The 21,210-nt window shown below is 46.9% G+C and overlaps 2 protein-coding genes across 3 annotated transcripts; both read right to left on the bottom strand.

Moving 5' to 3' along the window:
* Positions 1-315: 315 nt before the first annotated feature.
* On the bottom strand, positions 316-7,526 carry dnajc1 (DnaJ (Hsp40) homolog, subfamily C, member 1). Its single transcript, XM_022221912.2, has 12 exons — positions 7,270-7,526; positions 6,568-6,669; positions 6,351-6,397; positions 6,116-6,281; positions 5,897-5,994; positions 5,734-5,827; positions 5,562-5,646; positions 5,293-5,453; positions 5,095-5,214; positions 4,956-5,004; positions 4,323-4,696; positions 316-657 (listed from the first exon to the last, which is right to left on the bottom strand). Exons 1-12 carry the CDS (start codon positions 7,426-7,428, stop codon positions 589-591), a joined length of 1,524 nt encoding a protein of 507 aa, XP_022077604.1. The 5' UTR covers positions 7,429-7,526; the 3' UTR covers positions 316-588.
* A 2,227-nt stretch (positions 7,527-9,753) lies between these two features.
* Positions 9,754-20,368, bottom strand: LOC110971548 (cadherin-7-like). 2 transcript variants are annotated; one of them, XM_051953785.1, is made up of 12 exons: positions 20,137-20,368; positions 19,309-19,603; positions 18,735-18,854; positions 14,926-15,093; positions 14,462-14,649; positions 13,343-13,596; positions 13,066-13,202; positions 12,870-12,991; positions 12,476-12,593; positions 12,150-12,389; positions 11,075-11,262; positions 9,754-11,005 (listed from the first exon to the last, which is right to left on the bottom strand). In XM_051953785.1, exons 1-12 carry the CDS (start codon positions 20,338-20,340, stop codon positions 10,754-10,756), a joined length of 2,286 nt encoding a protein of 761 aa, XP_051809745.1. In that variant the 5' UTR covers positions 20,341-20,368; the 3' UTR covers positions 9,754-10,753. The 2 variants fall into 2 exon arrangements, with proteins under 2 accessions (XP_051809745.1, XP_022077605.2); XM_022221913.2 differs by having other exon boundaries at positions 9,754-11,262.
* Positions 20,369-21,210: the final 842 nt, after the last annotated feature.

The raw sequence follows: 21,210 nt of genomic DNA, 5'->3' as shown, positions 1-21,210 counted from the left end.
TCTGCTCATCATCTGTAGACGTTTCTTCATGCTGGATGGATCTCCACCAACCTGCTCCTCTGGTTCTGCTGCATTTATTTTAGTCTCTCTGAGGAAATACTGCCTGCAGATCAACCTGAAACTCTGAATGTTTTGGTCTCAGAACCAGAACCAGGAGGAGGTTCTGGCTCTGACGATTTGTTTTTTCTGGTTCAGTTTTCCTGATTAAGCTGAATGTCACACGGGGCGTTCAAGGCCCATGGGAAATCTATTAAATGTTTCTTTGGTTTGATATTTTAAATATTAAAACGTGACTCAGTGAATTTGACTCTTGGATCATTTAAAAGCTGATTTTATTTCATCTGCAAACAAACACAAACATTAGCTGTTGGTGTTCCTGCGCTGTAAACGGTAATAAATACTGATTATTGATCTGTGAACACTCAGTGACCGGCAGCATGCTGAACGGAGATAAGGCACACGGAAATGGGAGGTCACACCTGAGCAGGTAAAGACGCACACTGTGAGTCAGTCCAATCAGGAGGTAGCACAGCAGGTCACCTGATTCTTCACCTGTCAGGAGGCGGAGTCAGCAGCCACCACCTACTATCAGCTCTTTGACTGCTTCCTCTTCTGGACAAGTTCAGCCAACATCTTGTAGCGGATCATACACTCCTCCTGCAACGAGCACAGGACACAACGGTTTATACAGAACCAATAAACAACATGTTAGCAACATGCTAACAGCATATTAACAACATGTTAACAACATGCTAACAGCATATTAACAACATGCTAACAGTATATTAACAACATGCTAACAACATATTAACAACATGCTAACAACATGCTAACAACATGCTTACAACATATTAAAAATATGCTAACAACATGCTAACAACATGCTAACAACATAATAATAACGAGGCTCAGGACAGGAACCAGACAGAACCGGGCTCAGGAGAGGAACCAGACAGAACCAGGCTCAGAGAAGGAACCAGACAGAACCGGGCTCAGGAGAGGAACCACACAGAACCAGGCTCAGAGAAGGAACCAGACAGAACCGGGCTCGGGAAAGGAACCAGACAGAACCAGGCTCAGAGAAGGAACCAGACAGAACCAGGCTCGGGAGAGGAACCACACAGAACCAGGCTCAGAGAAGGAACCAGACAGAACCAGGCTCAGGAGAGGAACCACACAGAACCAGGCTCAGAGAAGGAACCAGACAGAACCAGGCTCAGGAGAGGAACCACACAGAACCAGGCTCAGAGAAGGAACCAGACAGAACCAGGCTCGGGAAAGGAACCACACAGAACCAGGCTCAGGAGAGGAACCAGACAGAACCAGGCTCAGAGAAGGAACCACACAGAACCAGGCTCAGAGAAGGAACCAGACAGAACCAGGCTCAGGAGAGGAACCACACAGAACCAGGCTCGGGAAAGGAACCACACAGAACCAGGCTCAGGAGAGGAACCAGACAGAACCAGGCTCAGAGAAGGAACCAGACAGAACCAGGCTCAGGAGAGGAACCACACAGAACCAGGCTCAGAGAAGGAACCAGACAGAACCAGGCTCAGGAGAGGAACCACACAGAACCAGGCTCAGAGAAGGAACCAGACAGAACCAGGCTCAGGAGAGGAACCACACAGAACCAGGCTCAGGAGAGGAACCACACAGAACCAAGCTCAGGAGAGGAACCACACAGAACCAGGCTCAGGAGAGGAACCACACAGAACCAGGCTCGGGAAAGGAACCACACAGAACCAGGCTCAGGAGAGGAACCAGACAGAACCAGGCTCGGGAGAGGAACCACACAGAACCAGGCTCAGGAGAGGAACCACACAGAACCAGGCTCAGAGAAGGCAGATATCTAGCTGGGCTGAAGGTGGGGATGAGCGGGGATATCATCTGGAGAACAAACAATACTAACAGAATAATGAACATTCTGGAGGTTGGTGGGAACAGAAACTGGAGATCAGAGACATGAAGATCCAGAACTGAAGGTTCTGCAGGGAAGGGCTCCTTTAGGATGATCTGGACCAATCAGGTCATTAAGATGTGATAGAGCTGCTCACTAAGAGTTTAGATGTTAGAAGAAGTACTTTAGATTCTATCCTGGATTTTACAGGGAGCCATGAAGAGAAGCTAACTGGAGAACTCTGATCTCTGTTCCTGGTTCCTGTCAGAACTCTGGCTGGAGGTTTTTAGGAGAATTATTGGGACATCCTGATCATCAGGAACTACAGTAGTCCAGCCTAGAAGTTCTAAATGCCTGGACTAGTTCCTCAGCATCACTGAGATGTTCCACATTTTCCTGATTTTACATTAGATGATGGATAGCCGTCCTACAGACTGGTTTAGATGTTGAAGGACAGATCCTGGTCAGAGAGAACTCCAAGGTTCTCTACAGGAGAACTGGAGGCAGTGCCATCTACAGGAACTACCTGGTAAGATGGAGAGTTTCAAATACAACAACCTCAGTTTGTCTGGATTTCAGTGAAGAAGGTTCCAGGTCATCCAGACCTTCATGTCCTTCAGACATGCTGGAGTTCCACCAAGTGACTGGTTCCATCCGGTTCCACAGATAAATAGAACTGGGTGTCATCTGCATCTAGTTATCATCAGTCATCAATCAGTCATCAGTCAGCTATCAATCCAGGGTTCTCACCAGGATTTTTTTACGGGGTAATGGCAGGTCGGGACTAGGGATGAGAATTTCGACTAATTTCCAAACCGACTCGCCGCTAATTTTATTGGCGACTAGTCGGTTCTGAAAACTTGCAATTTAACCCTTTAAGCGCCAAAGTCGCAATATTGCCACAAGCAACATTGGTGAACATAACAAGCCATAGCTTCAAATATACTGCCTCATGTGCCTCATGGACTGTACACCAGGAGATGGCGGACATCTGGAACTTCAATCTGAGCATCAGTTGTGGGCGTGTTTTCATTCAAAGTTTAGGAGTTTAGAGTTTGAAAACCGAGGAGACGAGACTCGTCATCGGAGCGTATCAGAGCGCAAGACGGCACATTTTAGAGTGAGAAAACTCACCGAGAAGTCTGGTCAACGCTGACAAAGTACTTTGTCAAGTGATGGCTTACTCATATTCTGAAGAGGAATATTCACCCTCTGATGAAGATGTTCAGTCGTCCACTGAGACAGAAAGTGCCGCTGCGTCTGTGCGTAACGGCAGCGGGTCGGTGCGCCATGACAGTCCACGAGCAGCACATAGTGGAGCCGATGCTTTGCTTCGGGGGGGCAGGAAGGGACGTGGTGGGTGTAGCTGGAGTGGTCAAAACACCGCTAATGGTGAGGGGGATAGCGGGGGTTGAAAAAAGAGACACGCATATGCTACTGGCAGGATCAACCAGGTAGCCCAGACGGGACGAGCGTAGAGCTGCAAGGCGGCGCCCAGTTGGGGACAAGGTGCATGATGCTTAATGCAGCGTTTAACCGACTAGTAAAATACTAAACGTTTAATAAATGAGTAGGCGGTTAAACGATTAAACGACTAGTCGCGCACACCCCTAGTCGGGACGGCCCGACACTACGCACATGTTCAATAGCCTTCATTAAATCTCGCGAGCGGCCGGCCCAGATGTCAGCCAATGAGCGTCACGCAGATGCTCCAAATGCTCATGATTTAGGTCACTATTCACCATACATGGCATCACGGAAACAACCGAGACATGCTAACTGTAACCTCGAGATTGGAAGCGACTCTTAATTTTAGACGGGAACGGGTCAATGGACAGGAAAGTACGGCTGAGGTGGGGAGACATAAATTAACCTAGATAGACACCCAGTCGAAAACAAACGCACATGGCGTTATCTGTCAAAATAACAGCAGCGGCCCTAATCACAGCGTAATCTTTTAAAAGAAATGCGCTGGCGAGAACCCTGCAATCATCAATCAGTCATCAATCAATCATCAATCAGTCATCAATCAATCATCAATCAGTCATCAATCAATCATCAATCAGTCGACAATCAATCATCAATCAGTCGACAATCATTTTTGAATCAGTTTTATCTACTGATCAATACTGTGTGTTTAACTCCCTGCTGCAGACTGAAACTTTTTAAACTGGTTAAACTGGTTAAACTGGTGGAACTTGTTTGGTGAAATTAAATGGCTTTAAATCAGTTCATCTTTAAATGAATTAATAACCAAACTGTTCCTTAATGTTCTGGTGACCTGTCCAGGGTGTCCCCTGCCTTCACCTGAGTCAGCTGGGATAGACTCCAGCACCCCCCATGACCCTAGTGAGGATAAAGCGATGGATAGAGAATGGATGGATGGAAGGATGGATGGATGGATGGATGGATGGATGTTCCTCACCTTTGTCTTTCCAGGAACCACCTTGGCAATGCGATCCCAGCGTTCTGCGGTTCCTCGGGGAAACTGTTGCAGAGCAAGTTCCAGCAGTTTCTGCTGGTTCTGAGTCCAAACAGCAGAGTCCACCTTTTCTCTGGTTTCCTGAGGCTCCACCTCCTCGTCCTCCGCCGCCGTCGGGTCAAAGTCTCTCTGCCGACGACCTCTGACCTTTACCTCCCCTCCGTCTGCCGCCGCAGAACACTTCCTGTTCCTCCTCCGGACCGCTGGAAGCTCCTCCTCCTCCTGTTCCTCCTCACAGGCCCCGCCCACCCTCTGAGTCATCACTCTGTCATCCACTGCAGGGGGAGGGGCCTTCAGCTCCGACAGCTTCACCAGACCTGAACCCAGAGAACGGCACAGTTAGCGGACAGGAGAACCTCAGAGACTGACAGTAGAACAGTAGAACCTCAGTAGAACCTCAGAGGCTGACAGTAGAACAGTAGAACCTCAGTAGAACCTCAGAGGCTGACAGTAGAACAGTAGAACCTCAGTAGAACCTCAGAGACTGACAGTAGAACCTCAGAGCCTGACAGTAGAACAGTAGAACCTGAGAGACTGACAGTAGAACAGTAGAACCTCAGTAGAACCGTAGTTTACCTGAGCTGTGGCTCACGTTGTCCTTCACCTGTTTGACTTTGGTTGTCACCTGTTGAAGAAACATTCATTTAGAGACAAGAACCACCAGCAGAACTGAAGAGGTTCTGGACCAGCTCAGAACCAGAATAAAGGGTCTTACGTCGGCCACCGATCGGCCCAGTTCATGAGCGATCTTCTCCCATCGGCCGGGAGCTCCTCCTGGGAATTTAACCATCAACCTGCTGAGGAGGCTGAGCTCCTCCTCCGTCCAATCAGCAGCCTGAGGACAGAGATCCGGATCAATCACTGATCAATCATTAATCAATCACTAATCAATCCCTGATCAACAGTCTCAGACCTTCCTCCTGGCAGTCCTCCGGTCCTGCAGCCAGTCGTCCATCTGGTCCTCGATGTCCTCGATGGACGTGGTCTGGACGTAGTTCTGGGAGCTGCTCTCTGAGGACGGCTCATAAACAGGAAACTCCACCTTCTGCTTCTTCACCTTGGTCCTCTTCTCTCCTGCAGGACACAGAGCACTGACTGATCAGTGCCATTGATTACTGATTATTGATCGGTAATGTGAGTGAAAGTACGGTGGCCTGGAGGGACCACATGGAACCAGATTACTTGTAGCAGCTTCATGTTCAGCTTCAGCTTCTTCTCTCTGCTGCTGCTTCATCTGCTGGTAGTCCTCATAGTACTGCTTCACCTCCTGGAACACAGAGCAGAACCAGGATCAGGACCAGGATCACAGACCAGGACTCAGACCAGGACTGAGACCAGGACCAGGATCTTGTACCTGGACAGTGTGCGGCAGATTCTTGACTGACAGGTAGAGCCAGATGCTGAGCTTCAGAGGGAGGATGTCCTGCCAGTGAGGTCGGTCCGGAACTCTGGAAAAACAACAAACAATAAGAAACACAAACAAACGCACAGCTGCAGTGATGATGTCAGAGGCATACCTGTCAGCCCGGTCCTGACCGATACACCTGAGCTCCTCTGCAGGTCTGGAGCTCAGCTTCTTCTTCTTCTCCTTCTTCTTTTTACTCAGCAGCTCATCCTGAAACACACAACACTCTGATTGGCTGCCTGCTGTGCTCTGATTGGCTGCCTGCTGTGCTCTGATTGGCTGCCTGCTGTGCTCTGATTGGCTGCCTGCTGTGCTCTGATTGGCTGCTCACCAGCTGCTTCTCCAGGTAGATGGACCAGATGACGGCGTAGTGTCCCACAGTGAGGATGAGGAAGAGGAGGAAGCCCAGCTCGGCGTTGCTCATCTTCCTCACCCGTCTGTAGTAGAAGACCGGCTGCCGCCAATCAGGAAGCCCGTTCACCAGGATGTCATCGTACCTGTGGAGATACACCTGTTTACAGACTGAGCTCCGATTGGCTGAGAAGGTGATGAAAAGTGATGCTCACTTGCGTCGTCTTTCCTCGTCCTTCAGGACTTCATAAATGGCCACCAGCTGTAAACAAACAGTTGTTTACTCTCAGCAGTTTGTTGTGTTGCTCTGTGTTGTGTTTACAGCATTATTGTTGTTTGCTTGTGTCTACAGTGTTGCTGTTTGTGTTGACGGTGTTGTTTGTGTTTACAGTGTTGTTTGTGTTTACAGTGTTGTTGTTTGTGTTTACACACCTGTCTGAACTGAGTTTCAGCGTTTTCATCTTTGTTCTTATCAGGATGTAGAATCAGAGACAGACGACGATACGCCTTCTTTATCTCTGCTGGGGAGGCTTCCTGGACACACAGACAGACAGGTAGAGAGAGAGACAGGCAGACAGACAGGTAAACAGACAGATAGACAGGTTTCAGGTGTGATGTTTGGACTTTCTGTAAACAGGTTGTAAGTTTCATGAACTCAGTCTGACGTCATTCTGAAGCAAAACAGCTGATTTCAGGTAAAATAATCTGACCAGAATTCACGAGAAACACTGAGGTTCTGCTTCCTGTCAGCAGGAATCTCAACCTGGACCTGACAGTCAGCTGTTTCCCGTGACGTTTGATTACAGGTGTGTTAATATTCAGGTAAACAAACCATAGCACGTGACGCCGGTTCACCTGGTAGACAGCTGTCAGGATGAACTACTAGTTCCTTCACAGTCTGAATCTCAGGCCTGTGTTCTCTGTTAGCCAGCTATTAGCCTCAGCTAGCTGTTAGCCTCAGCTAGCCGTTAGCCTGCCGGATTTACTGCTCCGACTTCTACATTAGCTCTCGATGCTAAGTGACTTAGCCTCAGTACGTGTGTACGTGGCATTCAGTTTCTAGCATTAGCAGACAGCAAGCCGCCGCTGTGTGGTAACCATGGAAACAGCTAGCTATTAGCCGTTAGCACGGACCTGGTCCAGGTTCAGGAACTGGTAGAAGGTCTGTGGGATCTCTTCCACCAGATCCAGCAGCTCCAGGTCCGCGTCCCAGGCGTTCAGAGGGGGGACCGCCGAGACCAGCAGCAGCAGCCAAGGGAGCAGGGAGAGGTACGGACCGGTACGGACCCCCATCACCGAGAAACCGACCCAACACACCGGAGGAAACAGCGGCTAAACACACGAGAGCAGTCCGTTCTGTGAGCCACACACAGCGGAAGCTCCCAGCTCAACGGCGCTCACTGGAGCTCAGCGAGCCCTGCAGGAGGGGAGGAGAACTGCAGGCTGGAGAGATAAAACAGGTTCCGCAGATAGATTGATTAGTCCATGGGCCAGACCAGATATTGGTACCACCTCAGGTGACCAAACCTAAGTGGTGCTAAAATGTACATTGGGTTAATATAAGTACATTAGGATGTGATAGCCTTTCCACACTGGCAGCTTAGTCACTTATTTCAGAAACGGTCATGTTCACCATAAACGCTGTATTGCAATCCATTTAACCCTCTGAGGCCCACAGTTGCAAAATTACAACATTTTTTAAGGCTGTCCGGCTGTACATATTCCTGCCTGAATGTAGACAAACACTGCATTTCCCAGAACCCCTGGGAAGCACTCTGAAATGACGTCTGGACGGAGGACTGAACGTGTTTTTATAGTCTTTTGAGGTTTAACAGCATTGTCTCAGTTTGTTCAAATGTATTTTATCAGATCTAGCTGATAAAATAGATCAGAATGTTCTGCTGCTGAGGTTCTGATGTTCTGCTGCGTGTTGTTCTGAGTGTTTCTGACAACAAACCTGAGTTAAAGCTGAAGTTCTGCTCTGGATCTGTTCCACTGAACTCTGGCTAACACACAGCAGTGGACGTGCTTCTGTGTTGTGGGTTTTCTTGGTGAGACAATAATTAGTTTTTGGCTCGTTATTAATCAGGCAGCCTGTGTTTAGTTTTTCTCAGTCGCTTTGGTATATTCCTCAAATCATCCTCAACATTTGCAGAATAGGAAGTGCATTTCTCAAAACAATTTGTACAAAAAGCAAACAGCATGGATTAGCTGCTAAAGCCAGTCTCTGGTTCTAAATCCTTAGTTCTTCTCTACAGTAAATATCTGTGTCAGTGAACATGTCAGGTCCATCAGAATGAGCAGTCCTGGTGTCATTGTGTGGATCAGACGTCAGATTGTTTAGTCATGTTGTCATTCTAACAGTGTTCTCTGGAGGGACGTTCTGATTAAACTGTGGATAAAGTTCTGATGACAGTTATTGTAAATTGTAAGTTCCACCTTAGTGAATGTGGGAGATTGATTCCAAGACCAGATTCACATTTCTGCTCTTAATGTTTGTGGTGTAATCTGTTACAGAGCACATCACTGTGATACAGAAAGGAAAACAGTTGCATAGCACAAAGAAAAAACTAAAGTATAAATGTGAACATGAGGGAAAACTGTTCATGCAGCTGAAGGAACTACAGAGCAGTCATCTACACCTCCTGATGTTCCGTCTGCTGGACACAAATTCACATCATGAACATCTTCTCTGGAGTCTTTGAGCCATTTCAGAAAACTCTAACCCTTCACACTTAGAGAAAGTCAAGATGGGAGCAGTTTACCACTTCAGGACAGATTTAGAAAAAAATTAACTTCCACTAGACTTTTTGTTCTAAATGTGTCTGAATTGGTGTATAAGTGTAGAAATGTACAGAAACATCCTGACATCTTCTGACAGTCTGTTCAGCCGTTCTGCAGGTGAACACTGATGTGATGAACTAATGCTAAATGTTGTGGGGGGGGTGACTATTCGGCAGAGAGCCGTTAGAATACGTTTAGATCAGCAGGACAGAAGCAGCTGATAATGGAGGAAACAGCAGAGAACTGGACAGAATCATTTCATGGATGAAGCAAAGCATTTACAACTGGTTCAGAGAAATGAGAAACGGATTTTTGATGTGAACCAGAGACACGATGATGTGGAGACTGAATAAGAAGTTTACAAAAAATCAGTTCTGATCTGAGAAATGAACCAAAGATACTGAGAAAAACTGTAATAGTAAAATCAATATTTGATTTGAACTCGGCCTCTGTCAAGATAACGATGAAGAAAATAACAAACCTTTAGCTGCCAGTGTCGCTCCTTCATTCCATTTCCCACAGGGATTCATAATTCTGTTCTCTTTGCTATCAGTTACTGTCTGTCAGACCTCCTTTACCTCATGATGGCACAACTTTTCCATTTGCAGCTGTTTGCCAGATGCTTTGATTGAATTGCTCTTTGTTCTTTTTGTCTTCCCCTCTGTTACTGATAACCAACCATATTTAAATCAGTCACTATTCACTCTGTATCCCTACCCTCTGATCCATCCACTGACATCCCTATAAAATGTTCTGGGTCAGTTTACCAACACAGACTCACGCTCTGTGTTGGTAAGCCCACCGTACACCAGAATACCAATAAACAGATAGATACATAGATAGATAGATAGCTTTATTGAAGGTATCCAGTAGATCATACATGGATGGAACATACAGATAAATCAGAAACTATGGACAGAAGAACATGCAGTTGTGTTGCTGGTCAGAGAAACAGCCATAAACCTCCTAAGATGTACAGGAATTTGTAAAACATTGTTAGAATCTACAATGAGGTGAGATTGGTGGATTTCACAGCAGAGTGTTGTCTGTCAGAGTAAAGAACACAATAAAACACATTATTATAAAGTACAAGGGTGTAATGTCTTCTGCAACTTGATGGCAACACCTTTGACCAATCGCACTTGAAGCACTTTTGCACTCACTACAGGTTTTTCCTTATGTCTGAATTCTTGCTTGTGTTGTACGTCGCTTTGGACAAAAGCGTCTGCTACATGAAATTGTAGAAATTGTAATGTGAAAGTCAAAACTAGTATTAATGTGTGAACAGGAGGTCCACATTCTGACGGTTTAGTGGAGTCATGATAAAGGTGTTCAGGTAATGGAACCTCCAGCAGACAGCGTTCTGATTATTGATTAGCTGCTGATCACAGGACTTTAACCAAACTCAACACACAATCAGCTTCACTCTGTTGCTTTGCTGCATTTGTTGCTTCTCTTCAGCGGTGGGCTTCATCACAACAACAACAACAACAACAATAATAATAATAGTAATAATAATAATAACAATAATAACAGTGTAAAGGTTTGTTGCAGTGACTTCACCTGCTGGTTGGTCTCCTGGTTTTATCTCCTGTCAGTGACATCACAGACCATGTGACACAGCAGTCAGGTGACTCTTGTTGTGATTGGTCAGCTGAACAAAGTCTAATGAATGTCACAGTTTCTGACTGGACAACAAACATGGCCAACAAGCTGGACTCACTGTAGAAATGCATGCTGGGTCTCAGAACCACTTGAGTCCCAAGCTGTGATCCTGTTCCGGTTCTGACCGGTTTGATGCAGGTGAATCCTCTGACCACACCCTCCACACCTGTCACACGCCACTGACCACGTCTCCTCCCCCTCCCTCATGGTGTCCATAGAGGTCAGCAAGCTTCCTGAAACTCGGCCCCCACTCTCTGAGGAACTGGTAGCTCTGCTGAGACTCTAACGAGCTTAACGAGCTTAACGAGCTGAGTGACTGGGCGGCTGACCCACGGCCCTCGAAGGCGTAGGTCTGCAAAGAGTCGTAGGGCGGCGCTGTCGGGTCCAGGCCAGCCTCCTTCAGCCGGTCCCTGATGAATTCCTGGAAGAGCCGGTTTTTATCTTTGTGAGGCCTCAGGCTCCTGGTGAGCGGCAGCAGCGGTGGTTCAGCGGCGTCTCGGCCAGCCGGCTGCGTTTGGTTCAGCTGTCTCAGAGCGAACATGTCGAAGGCCTTAGTGTCCTCCTCTCCTCCACCTTCATCATCGTAGCAGATGATGTTCTCACGAATGTCTCGCTCGTCATCCTTCAACAGAGGCTCCCTCCTCCTGCGGTTCATGGAAACTGTTACCATGACGACACCTGAGGAGGGGGCGGAGTCAAGAGATCAACTTAGCAAGGTAATGCTAACGGCAATGAGTCTGAGGTCCACTTGGTGAGGTTCCAAACATTACAGACTGCAGAATAATTCTTTAATTACACCTGAGAACCTCTAAGACACCTGAGAATATCTGACACACCTAAACAGAGGGGCGGGGCCTCAGCAGGGTAGAAGTTTGATGATGAGTGGACCTGAGCCACAACCTGAAGAGGTACACCTGGTCTGGATAAACAGACCTCTTCCTCATATGGCACCTGAAGGGCGGGGTTTGGAGGTGGTGATGTCATGAGGGCGGGGTTTGGAGCTAGTCACATCATGAAGGCGGGATTTAGAGTTAGTCATATGATGGCGGGATTTAGATCTAGTCACATCATGAGGGCGGGGTTTAGAGTTAGTCATATCATCAGGGCGGGCTTTGGAGCTAGTCACATCATGAGGGTGGGGTTTGGAGTTAGTCACATCATGAGGGCGGGGTTTAGAGTTAGTCATATCATGAGGGCGGGGTTTAGAGTTAGTCATATCATGAGGGTGGGATTTGGAGCTAGTCATATCATGAGGGTGGGGTTTAGAGTTAGTCACATCATGAGGGCGGGGTTTAGAGTTAGTCATATCATGAGGGCGGGGTTTAGAGTTAGTCATATCATGAGGGCGGGATTTGGAGCTAGTCATATCATGTGGGTGGGGTTTGGATCTAGTCACATCATGAGGGTGGGGTTTAGAGTTAGTCACATCATGAGGGCGGGGTTTGGAGCTAGTCACATCATGAGGGCGGGTTTTAGAGTTAGTGATATCATGATGGCGGGATTTGGAGCTATTGAAATCATGAGGGTGAAGTTTGCAGGTGGTGACATCATGTCTAAGGTTGTACCCAGCAGAATGCAGGTGAGCAGAACTGCAGCAGAGCTGCCGAGGCCGTCTGGTAGCTCCGCCCCCTGGCTGCAGTGCCGGTGGTTCCCATTGACGTCGCAGTCGCAGACGGTGATGGTCAGCGTGTTCGTGCTGGTCAGAGACGGAACGCCGCCATCAGAAATCACCACTGGCAGGAAGTGGAGCGGCCGTTCCCACCGAACAAATCCAGTTCGTCGAGTCAGGACAGATGCTGTGTTGTCTGAGGAGGCAAGGGACAGGAGGAAACACCTGAGTGATTTCAGCAGGTGTGAAACAGGTGAACATCAGACTGATGGTGGACCGTACCATTGTTGTCTCTCAGGGTGAAACTCAGGTTTCCAGCAGCCTCGGTACTGACAGAAAACAGGAACTGATGTCCGTTCTCTGGTATGTCCGGGTCCACCGCACTCACCGTCTCAACAACCTGCAGGTCAGGACAGGTGTCAGACAGGTGAACATCTGCACCAACAGATGAACATCTGTACCAGCAGGTGAACATCTGCGCCGACAGGTGAACATCTGCGCCGACAGGTGAACATCTGCACCGACAGGTGAACTCCTACTTGTTGGTGCAAATGACTACATGTGTGCAGAGCTTTGGGGAAAAGTGATGTTGGTTCTCACAATGAACCAGTTAGTAAACTGAGTGTAGAACAGGTGAGATTCATGTTATCATAAACATAGAACTGGTGAGGTTTACCTGTCCAGGTTGGGCATTCTCGCAGACAAACGTTTGGTACTCCATGGCGAAGCTCGGGGCGTTGTCATTAACGTCTGCCACAGAGACCAGAACTATAGCTTTCCCCACCTGAGATGTATCCACTGACACAGAGACACACCTGTCAGGTATTTCTGTCACAGACAGGTGTGACATTGTGTGACATCATGGGACTTACAGGTCTCCGTGGCAACAACGGTGATGTTATGCAGAACTCTGACCTCTCTATCCAGATGTCTGCTTGTCCTGATCACACCTGAACTGCTGTCGATGTCAAAGTAACGCTGGAGGTCAGACTGTCTGTCTATGGAGTACCTGAGGACAGACGGACAGACGGACAGACGGACAGACGGACGGACAGACAGACGGACAGACAGACAGACGGACAGACAGACAGGTGTTCTTTAGGTTCTGATCTGAATACTCTGGGCTCTGCCATCGACTCGTCGTCCTACCTCACAGGACTGTTGGAGGCGTCGGGGTCATGAGCTGAAACTGATCCCAGGTCGGTTCCTACCGGAGCCGCCTCGGACACCGCCATCCGGCTGATGGAGGATGAGAACACCGGAGGCTCGTCCACGTTCTCCACCAGGAGCCGAACCGTCACCACGTCGCTGAAAGGACCTGCCGACAGGTAGCGGGTGTCCACGTAGCGATTGGATGCCTCGACGCGTAGCGTGTAGCTGGACTTGGCTTCAAAGTCCACAGCCTGATGGGAATCAGGTACAGGAGATGATCAGTGAAGCTGAAAGACATCAGGATCCCTCTGCAGCTAAAACACATCCAACTCTGGAGCTCCACCGGAAGGACTCATCAGGAGGCTGGTTTAAAGGACTGAGTGATCTTCACTGAGGCTAATTTAAACTCTGCCAGCTGCTCCAGAGGCTCCTGGGTACCGACTGATCCCGAAAGGTTCCGGATCAGAACTGGACCATCTGTCGTCTGAACATAACAACCCCATGAATGTGTTGATCCACATCATATCAGGGTCAATTTCAACACCATCAGAGCCATTTTTGACTGATTAGTGTTGATATGAACTAAAACTGATCCTCTGTTTTAATCCGGGTGTTGTTCATTTGAATCATTTCTCCGATAAATGCAGAACAACCAGTCAATAACTGATTGATCTAAACAGAAACTGCTCTGCTCTGTGTTCCACCATGAGGACTATCTGAGCTGACTGAGTTCTGAGCCTCCTCTGGTCTCTACAGTGGAAAGCTGTGAGAAGCTCCACCTGGTGGAACAACCAGGAACTACAACTGATCTGTGTTCTATTCCAGGAAAACGTTATCAGGTATCAGTAATGATCCGAATGGGGACAAAAGAAGCACATCAGAACTTCCCCAAACAATCCTGCTGTTAACAGACGGTCAGTAAACTCTGAATCAGTTAAAACTTTAAGTAAACAGAGTTTTTGTTGTTATTCTGCCAAATACAGCAGAACCTGTGTGGAGCTAGCAGTGATCAGCAGCAGAACGTTTAGGACCAGAACCAGAATACTTTCACCCAGATAAAGGACATGTCTGCAGGGACACACTGATGACCAGCACCAAGTACAGGTGGACCAGTACCTTGTGAATGATCACCAGTCCTTCTTGTGTGTCTGGATCACAGAGGATCCGGAACGTTCCCAGTCCGTCTCCATCCAGAATCCTGTAGTCCACCTCAGCATTCGGACCTGAATCCAGATCCACAGCTTTGATCTTAGCGACCACCGACGACACCAGAACCGCCTCCGGAACACTGAATTGGTAGCTCTCTGTAGGAACAGTACACACAGCTAGTACCAGTACACAGAGCTAGTACCAGTACCCACAGCTGGTACCAGTACACACAGCTGGTACCAGTACACACAGATAGTACCAGTACACGCAGGTGGTAGCAGTACACACAGATAGTACCAGTACACACAGCTAGTACCAGTACACACAGCTGGTACCAGTACACACAGCTGGTACCAGTACAGACAAGTAAGCTAGTAGAAGTAAGCAGGTATACTGGAACAGGTACTCGGTATGTCAGGGTTCAGACTCACTGCGGGGGAAGCGAGGCGGGTTGTCATTGACGTCGGTGATCATCACGGTGACGGAGGTGGTTCCTGACAGACCTCCCATCTGACCCATCATGTCTTTGGCCTGGATGACCAGCAGGTAGCGGTCCTGCAGCTCCCGGTCCATGTTAGGTACAGCCGTCCGCACCACACCTGCAGGACAGGTGAGAATACATCTGATCAGCTGGGAACAGTTCAGGTAGAAACAGTCACAGTGAAAACGTTTTGTCCTGATAGAACATGAAACATTCCAGAAAAGTTGGGGAACTGATCTTCATCGAAACTTCTCTTGCTCAGTCAGCTGCAGCATAAAGTTCACTGAAACTTTACTGGTTAGGAGGGAATACGCTCAGAGATTTAGAGTGCTTGGCCAAAAGCAAGACAGACCACCAAGACACCTATGACTCATCTGAAGGAGTTACTAGAAAGAGACGAGACAGGGAGGCCACCAAGACTCCTTAGATCAACATCACATCATCATGTATGAAATCACTTTGATCCAGTTCTGATTAAATGTTGACATGGACTCATTGGTAGGAACCAGAATCTGGTGTTCATGGAGGTCTAGATGTTCATGGAGGTCTAGATGTTCATGGAGGTCTAGATGCTCATAGAGGTCTAGATGCTTATAGAGGTCTAGACGTTGGTTTTCATAGAGGTCTAGATGTTCATGGAGGTCTAGGTGTTCATAGAGGTCTAGATGTTCATAGAAGTCTAGATGTTCATGGAGGTCAAGATGTTCAGAGAGGTCTAGATGTTGGTGTTCATAGAGGTCTAGATGTTCATAGAGGTCTAGATGTTGGTGTTCACAGAGGTCTAGATGTCATAGAGGTCTCGATGTTCATAGAAGTCTAGATGTTCATGGAGGTCAAGATGTTCAGAGAGGTCTAGATGTTGGTGTTCATAGAGGTCTAGATGTTCATAGAGATCTAGGTGTTCATAGAGTTCTAGATGTTGATGGTCATAGAGGTCTAGATGTCATAGAGGTCTCGATGTTCATAGAGGTCTAGATGTTGGTGTTCACAGAGGTCTAGATGTCATAGAGGTCTCGATGTTCATAGAAGTCTAGATGTTCATGGAGGTCAAGATGTTCAGAGAGGTCTAGATGTTGGTGTTCATAGAGGTCTAGATGTCATAGAGGTCTAGATGTTCATAGAGGTCTAGATGTTGGTGTTCACAGAGGTCTAGATGTCATAGAGGTCTCGATGTTCATAGAAGTCTAGATGTTCATGGAGATCAAGATGTTCAGAGAGGTCTAGATGTTGGTGTTCATAGAGGTCTAGATGTTCATAGAGGTCTAGATGTTGATGGTCATAGAGGTCTAGATGTCATAGAGGTCTAGATGTCACAGAGGTCTAGATGTTGATGGTCATAGAGATCCAGATGTCATAGAGGTCTAGATGTTCATAGAGGTCTAGATGTTGGTGTTCACAGAGGTCTAGATGTCATAGAGGTCTCGATGTTCATAGAAGTCTAGATGTTCATGGAGGTCAAGATGTTCAGAGAGGTCTAGATGTCATAGAGGTCTAGATGTTCATAGAGGTCTAGATGTTGATGGTCATAGAGGTCTAGATGTCATAGAGGTCTAGATGTTCATAGAGGTCTAGATGTTGATGGTCATAGAGGTCTAGATGTCATAGAGGTCTAGATGTTGATGGTCATAGAGGTCTAGATGTCATAGAGGTCTAGATGTCACAGAGGTCTAGATGTTGATGGTCATAGAGGTCTAGATGTTCATAGAGGTCTAGATGTTGATGGTCATAGAGGTCTAGATGTCATAGAGGTCTAGATGTCACAGAGGTCTAGATGTTGATGGTCATAGAGGTCTAGATGTCACAGAGGTCTAGATGTTCATAGAGGTCTAGATGTTGGTGTTATCAGTGCAGATTTTTAAGCCGCTTCATGTTGATTCATGTAGAAATTCAACAAGAGATGTGGCTGAATTTGCAGAATGTTTCCATACAGATGCTGGAAATTAACACTGAACTGAGAAACTGATGATAATTAAATTTACATCCAGTCTGTTCCTTAATGTTCTGTAGGTGGAACCTTGTTGTAAAGCTCCAGTTGGACACTGTGTAAATGTAGTATTAGTGGGTAAATGTAGTACTAGAGGGTAAATGTAGTACTAGATGTTAGGATGTACTGCAGCAAACCTGTTTTCTCTCCATAATGTCAGTAAATGTAGATCAGCTGTAGTTCCTGGTTGTTCCACCAGGTAGAGCCTCTTCCTGTTTAATCCAGAGGATCTTGTAATCATATCATGTTCAAGCAGAGAGCATTGTGGGAGTTTAGTTTATCAACAAACACTAATGATCAGGATAGATTTTATGCGGATCAATGAAACAGATCCGGATCTCTGAGATCAGATCAGAACATTTCTGCTTTAGAACATCAACCTGCTGGAATGAGGATTTGTTCCTCCTGAATGACCCACTAACAGCAGATGATCACCATCATGTGACCTCTGTTTCCTCTGGATGAAGAGTTTCAGAGGAAGTGTTTTAATCTGATTTAATCTGATTTAATCTGATTTAATCTGATGTTTGGCCTGCAGAGGAGGTTCCTGTACTCCAGATCATTTACAGGTCAGTGTAGTAAACAGGCTCCACCACTGCAGTGAGTATATCTTTGTATTATCACCTGGACTCCAACCACTGTATCCCTTCACAGTAACGGTAAAATATTGTTTCTGAGGCCAAGTCATTGACATTCATCTGACCAAAGAATGTTCTCCAACATCTATCAGGGTTCTTCTCATGTTCTTCAGGAAGTTTAGTTCTGAGCAGCAGACAGGTTTAGTTGTTGCTTCTTGTAATTTGTTACTGTTTATGTTGTGTGTCTACGTTGTGTGTTTACATTGTGTGCTTACGTCGTGTGTTTACGTCGTGTGTTTACGTCGCGTGTTTACGTCGCGTGTTTACGTTGTGTTTGCGTCGTGTGTTTACGTCGCGTGTTTACGTTGTGTTTGCGTCGCGTGTTTACATCGTGTGCTTAAGTCGTGTGTTTACGTCGTGTGTTTACGTCGCGTGTTTACGTTGTGTTTACGTCGCGAGTTTACGTCGTGTGTTTACGTCGCGTGTTTACGTCGGGTGTTTACGTTGTGTTTGCGTGGTGTGTTTATGTCGTGTGCTTAAGTCGTGTGTTTACGTCATGTGTTTACGTCGCGTGTTTACGTCGTGTGTTTACGTCGCATGTTTACGTCGCGTGTTTACGTTGTGTTTGCGTCGCGTGTTTGCGTCGCGTGTTTACGTCGTGTGCTTAAGTCGTGTGTTTACGTCATATGTTTACGTCGCGTGTTTACGTCGTGTGTTTACGTCGCGTGTTTACGTCGCGTGTTTACGTCGCGTGTTTACGTCATGTGTTTACGTTATGTTTACGTTGTGTGTTTACGTTGTGTTTACGTCGTGTATTTACGTTGTGTGTTTACATTGTGTTTACGTTGTGTGTTTACATTGTGTTTACGTTGTGTGTTTACATTGTGTTTACGTCGTATGCTTACGTCGTGTGTTTACGTTGTGTACTGCACTTTCAGTATCTTCTTTGTAAAGTGTTTTAATTGTTCATCAGAAGGAGTCCTCTGATTTTAACATAAAGCAGTTATTGAGAGTCACAGTACGTACAGGTGATGTTACACAGGTGTGAACTCAGTGATGTCATTAAATAAGATGATGACATCACAATCCTAATGTATCTGATGAAACCTATAAGTGGTCAGTTAGCATCCAGGTGTTTCCAGGTGTGTCCAGGTGTGTCTAGGTGTGTCCAGGTGTGTCTAGGTGTGTTCCTGTCACCTGTCTTTGGCTCCACAGAGAAGTGTGTCTGCCCCTGCAGGATGCTGTAAACCAGTCTGGCAGAGTTTCCGTAGGTGGGATCATCAGCGTCGGTGGCAACCACCGTCACCACAGACGTACCTGCAGAGAAACACCTGTGTGATTCAAACTCAATCTTTATTCGTACAGAGAGGACCTCATTCACCAATCTGCAGCTGTTCTTCAGAGAACATCACAGCATGGAAGCTGCTGTCCCCAAACCAGCATTAATCCTTCTGATCTAAATGCTGAAACCCTACTGAGCATGTGCAGTTGAGACCAACAATGTGGAGCCAGGAAGCTACAACATGTTTGGATCAACTAAATTTCACAATAAGAGCCTGTTTGAGTTCTGATTTTCACATTAAGAGCCTGTTTGAGCTGCGTTTCACATTAAAGCACTAGACTGGGACGTGCTGCGCTGGTTTCTGCTCGTTGTCTCTAACGAGTCGCTGCTGATCTAATTAGCATGCAGCAGATGATTTTTATTTCTGCTTAGTTGAACCTGGTTCCATCAGACCCGTGGATTCTCTGATGGCGTTCTCCTCAGACCCACCTACAGGAGATCGTTCAGCCACCCGGGCCGTGTACGGTCCATCCAGGAACCGGGGCTCATTGTCGTTGATGTCCTGGACTTTGATGATGAACTGGGACTCGGGTTCCACCAGCAGGTTGGTGCTCCGGTCTCGGGCCTGGGCCCTCAGGGTGTAATAGGCCTGCTGCTCCCGGTCCAGCCTCCTGATGGCGTGAATGTCCCCCGTGTCCTCATCGATGGAGAAGATGGACTTAGCTCCTTCACCGCTCAGGATGTACCTCACCTGCCCGTCACCTTTGTCCACGTCAGAATGTAGCTGCAGGGAGCAGAAGCAGAGAACCAGCAGAGAACATGAAGGTCGTGGTTTTCTGAGATGCTCCTCTACCTGGCTGACCTGTTCTGGTTCTGGAGGTTGTCTTCAGTTTAGCCAGCAGAGCTCACAGCTCTCTATGAGATGGACTCCAGCTGCAGGAGAACATCACAGCAGAACACAGACCTTCTACAGCGAAGTCCTCCACACCTGGAGGCAGGTGAGTCTTCCTTAACGGGTCATTGGTCATGTGATCTAAGGTTTATCTGAAGCTCAGCATCAGACCAGGACCAGGACCAGGACCAGGACCTGGAAGGACCAATCTGAACAACATATAGACCAGGACTATGTTGGCCCTGATTGATTGATCAGGTATTGATCAGATACTGACCAAATACTGATCAGGTATTGATCAGTATCTGATCAGGTATTGACCAAATATTGATCAGGTATTGACCAAATATTGACCAAATATTGATCAGGTATTGACCAAATGTTGATCAGCTATTGATCTGGTGATCTAGGATGAGATTTCGTACCTTTCCGACGTACAGCGGCTCGTCCCCCATGTACTCCTCCAGGATGAAGAACTGGTTCCACACCCAGCTCCTCCTCCTCCTCCTCAGGTGAGACTGGACTCCTGCTCGGCCTCCCTGTCCTCCTGAAGACACCTGAGGGAGGAGCACCGAGTTCAACATCATCACGCCGTAACCTGACTCCACCCACAGGACCAGGAAGAACATACTGAGCACGCTCAGAGAACAGAGGCCCTTCATCTCTGAAGAGACAGGAAGACACAGGTACCGCCCAATAGAAAGAGGTTAAACCATCCAATAGGAAGAGGATAAACCGTCCAATAGGAAGAGAATAAAACGGTTCAATATAAAAACGTTAAACCGTCCAATAGGAAGAGGATAAAACGGTTCAATATAAAGACGTTAAACCGTCCAATATAAAGACGTTAAACCGTCCAATAGGAAGAAGATAAACCGTCCATGAGGAAGACGTTAAACTGTCCAATAGGAAGAGGTTAAACTGTCCAATAGGATGAGGTTAAACCGTCCAATAGGACGAGGTTAAATCGTCCAATAAGACAAGGTTAAACTCTCCAATAGGAAGACGTTAAACCGTCCAATAGGAAGAGGATAAACCGTCCAATAGGAAGAGGATAAAACGGTTCAATATAAAAACGTTAAACCGTCCAATAGGAAGAGGATAAAACGGTTCAATATAAAAATGTTAAACCGTCCAATAGGAAGAGGATAAACCATCCAATAAGAAGAGGATAAAACGGTTCAATATAAAAACGTTAAACCGTCCAATAGGAAGAGGATAAACCATCCAATAGGAAGAGGATAAACCGTCCATGAGGAAGACGTTAAACTGTCCAATAGGAAGAGGTTAAACTGTCCAATAGGATGAGGTTAAACCGTCCAATAGGACGAGGTTAAATCGTCCAATAGGACGAGGTTAAACTCTCCAATAGGAAGACGTTAAACCGTCCAATAGGATGAGGTTAAATTGTCCAATAGGAAGATGTTCAACTATCCAGAGATGTTGAATTTTCCGATCTGTCTGGTGTTCAGGAGAAAAACACTTCCTTTGGGACACAG

This window comes from Acanthochromis polyacanthus, chromosome 9 (genome assembly GCF_021347895.1).
Source record: "Acanthochromis polyacanthus isolate Apoly-LR-REF ecotype Palm Island chromosome 9, KAUST_Apoly_ChrSc, whole genome shotgun sequence".
NCBI classification, from domain to species: Eukaryota; Metazoa; Chordata; class Actinopteri; family Pomacentridae; genus Acanthochromis; species Acanthochromis polyacanthus.
This window is presented reverse-complemented; position numbering and strand designations above follow the sequence as displayed.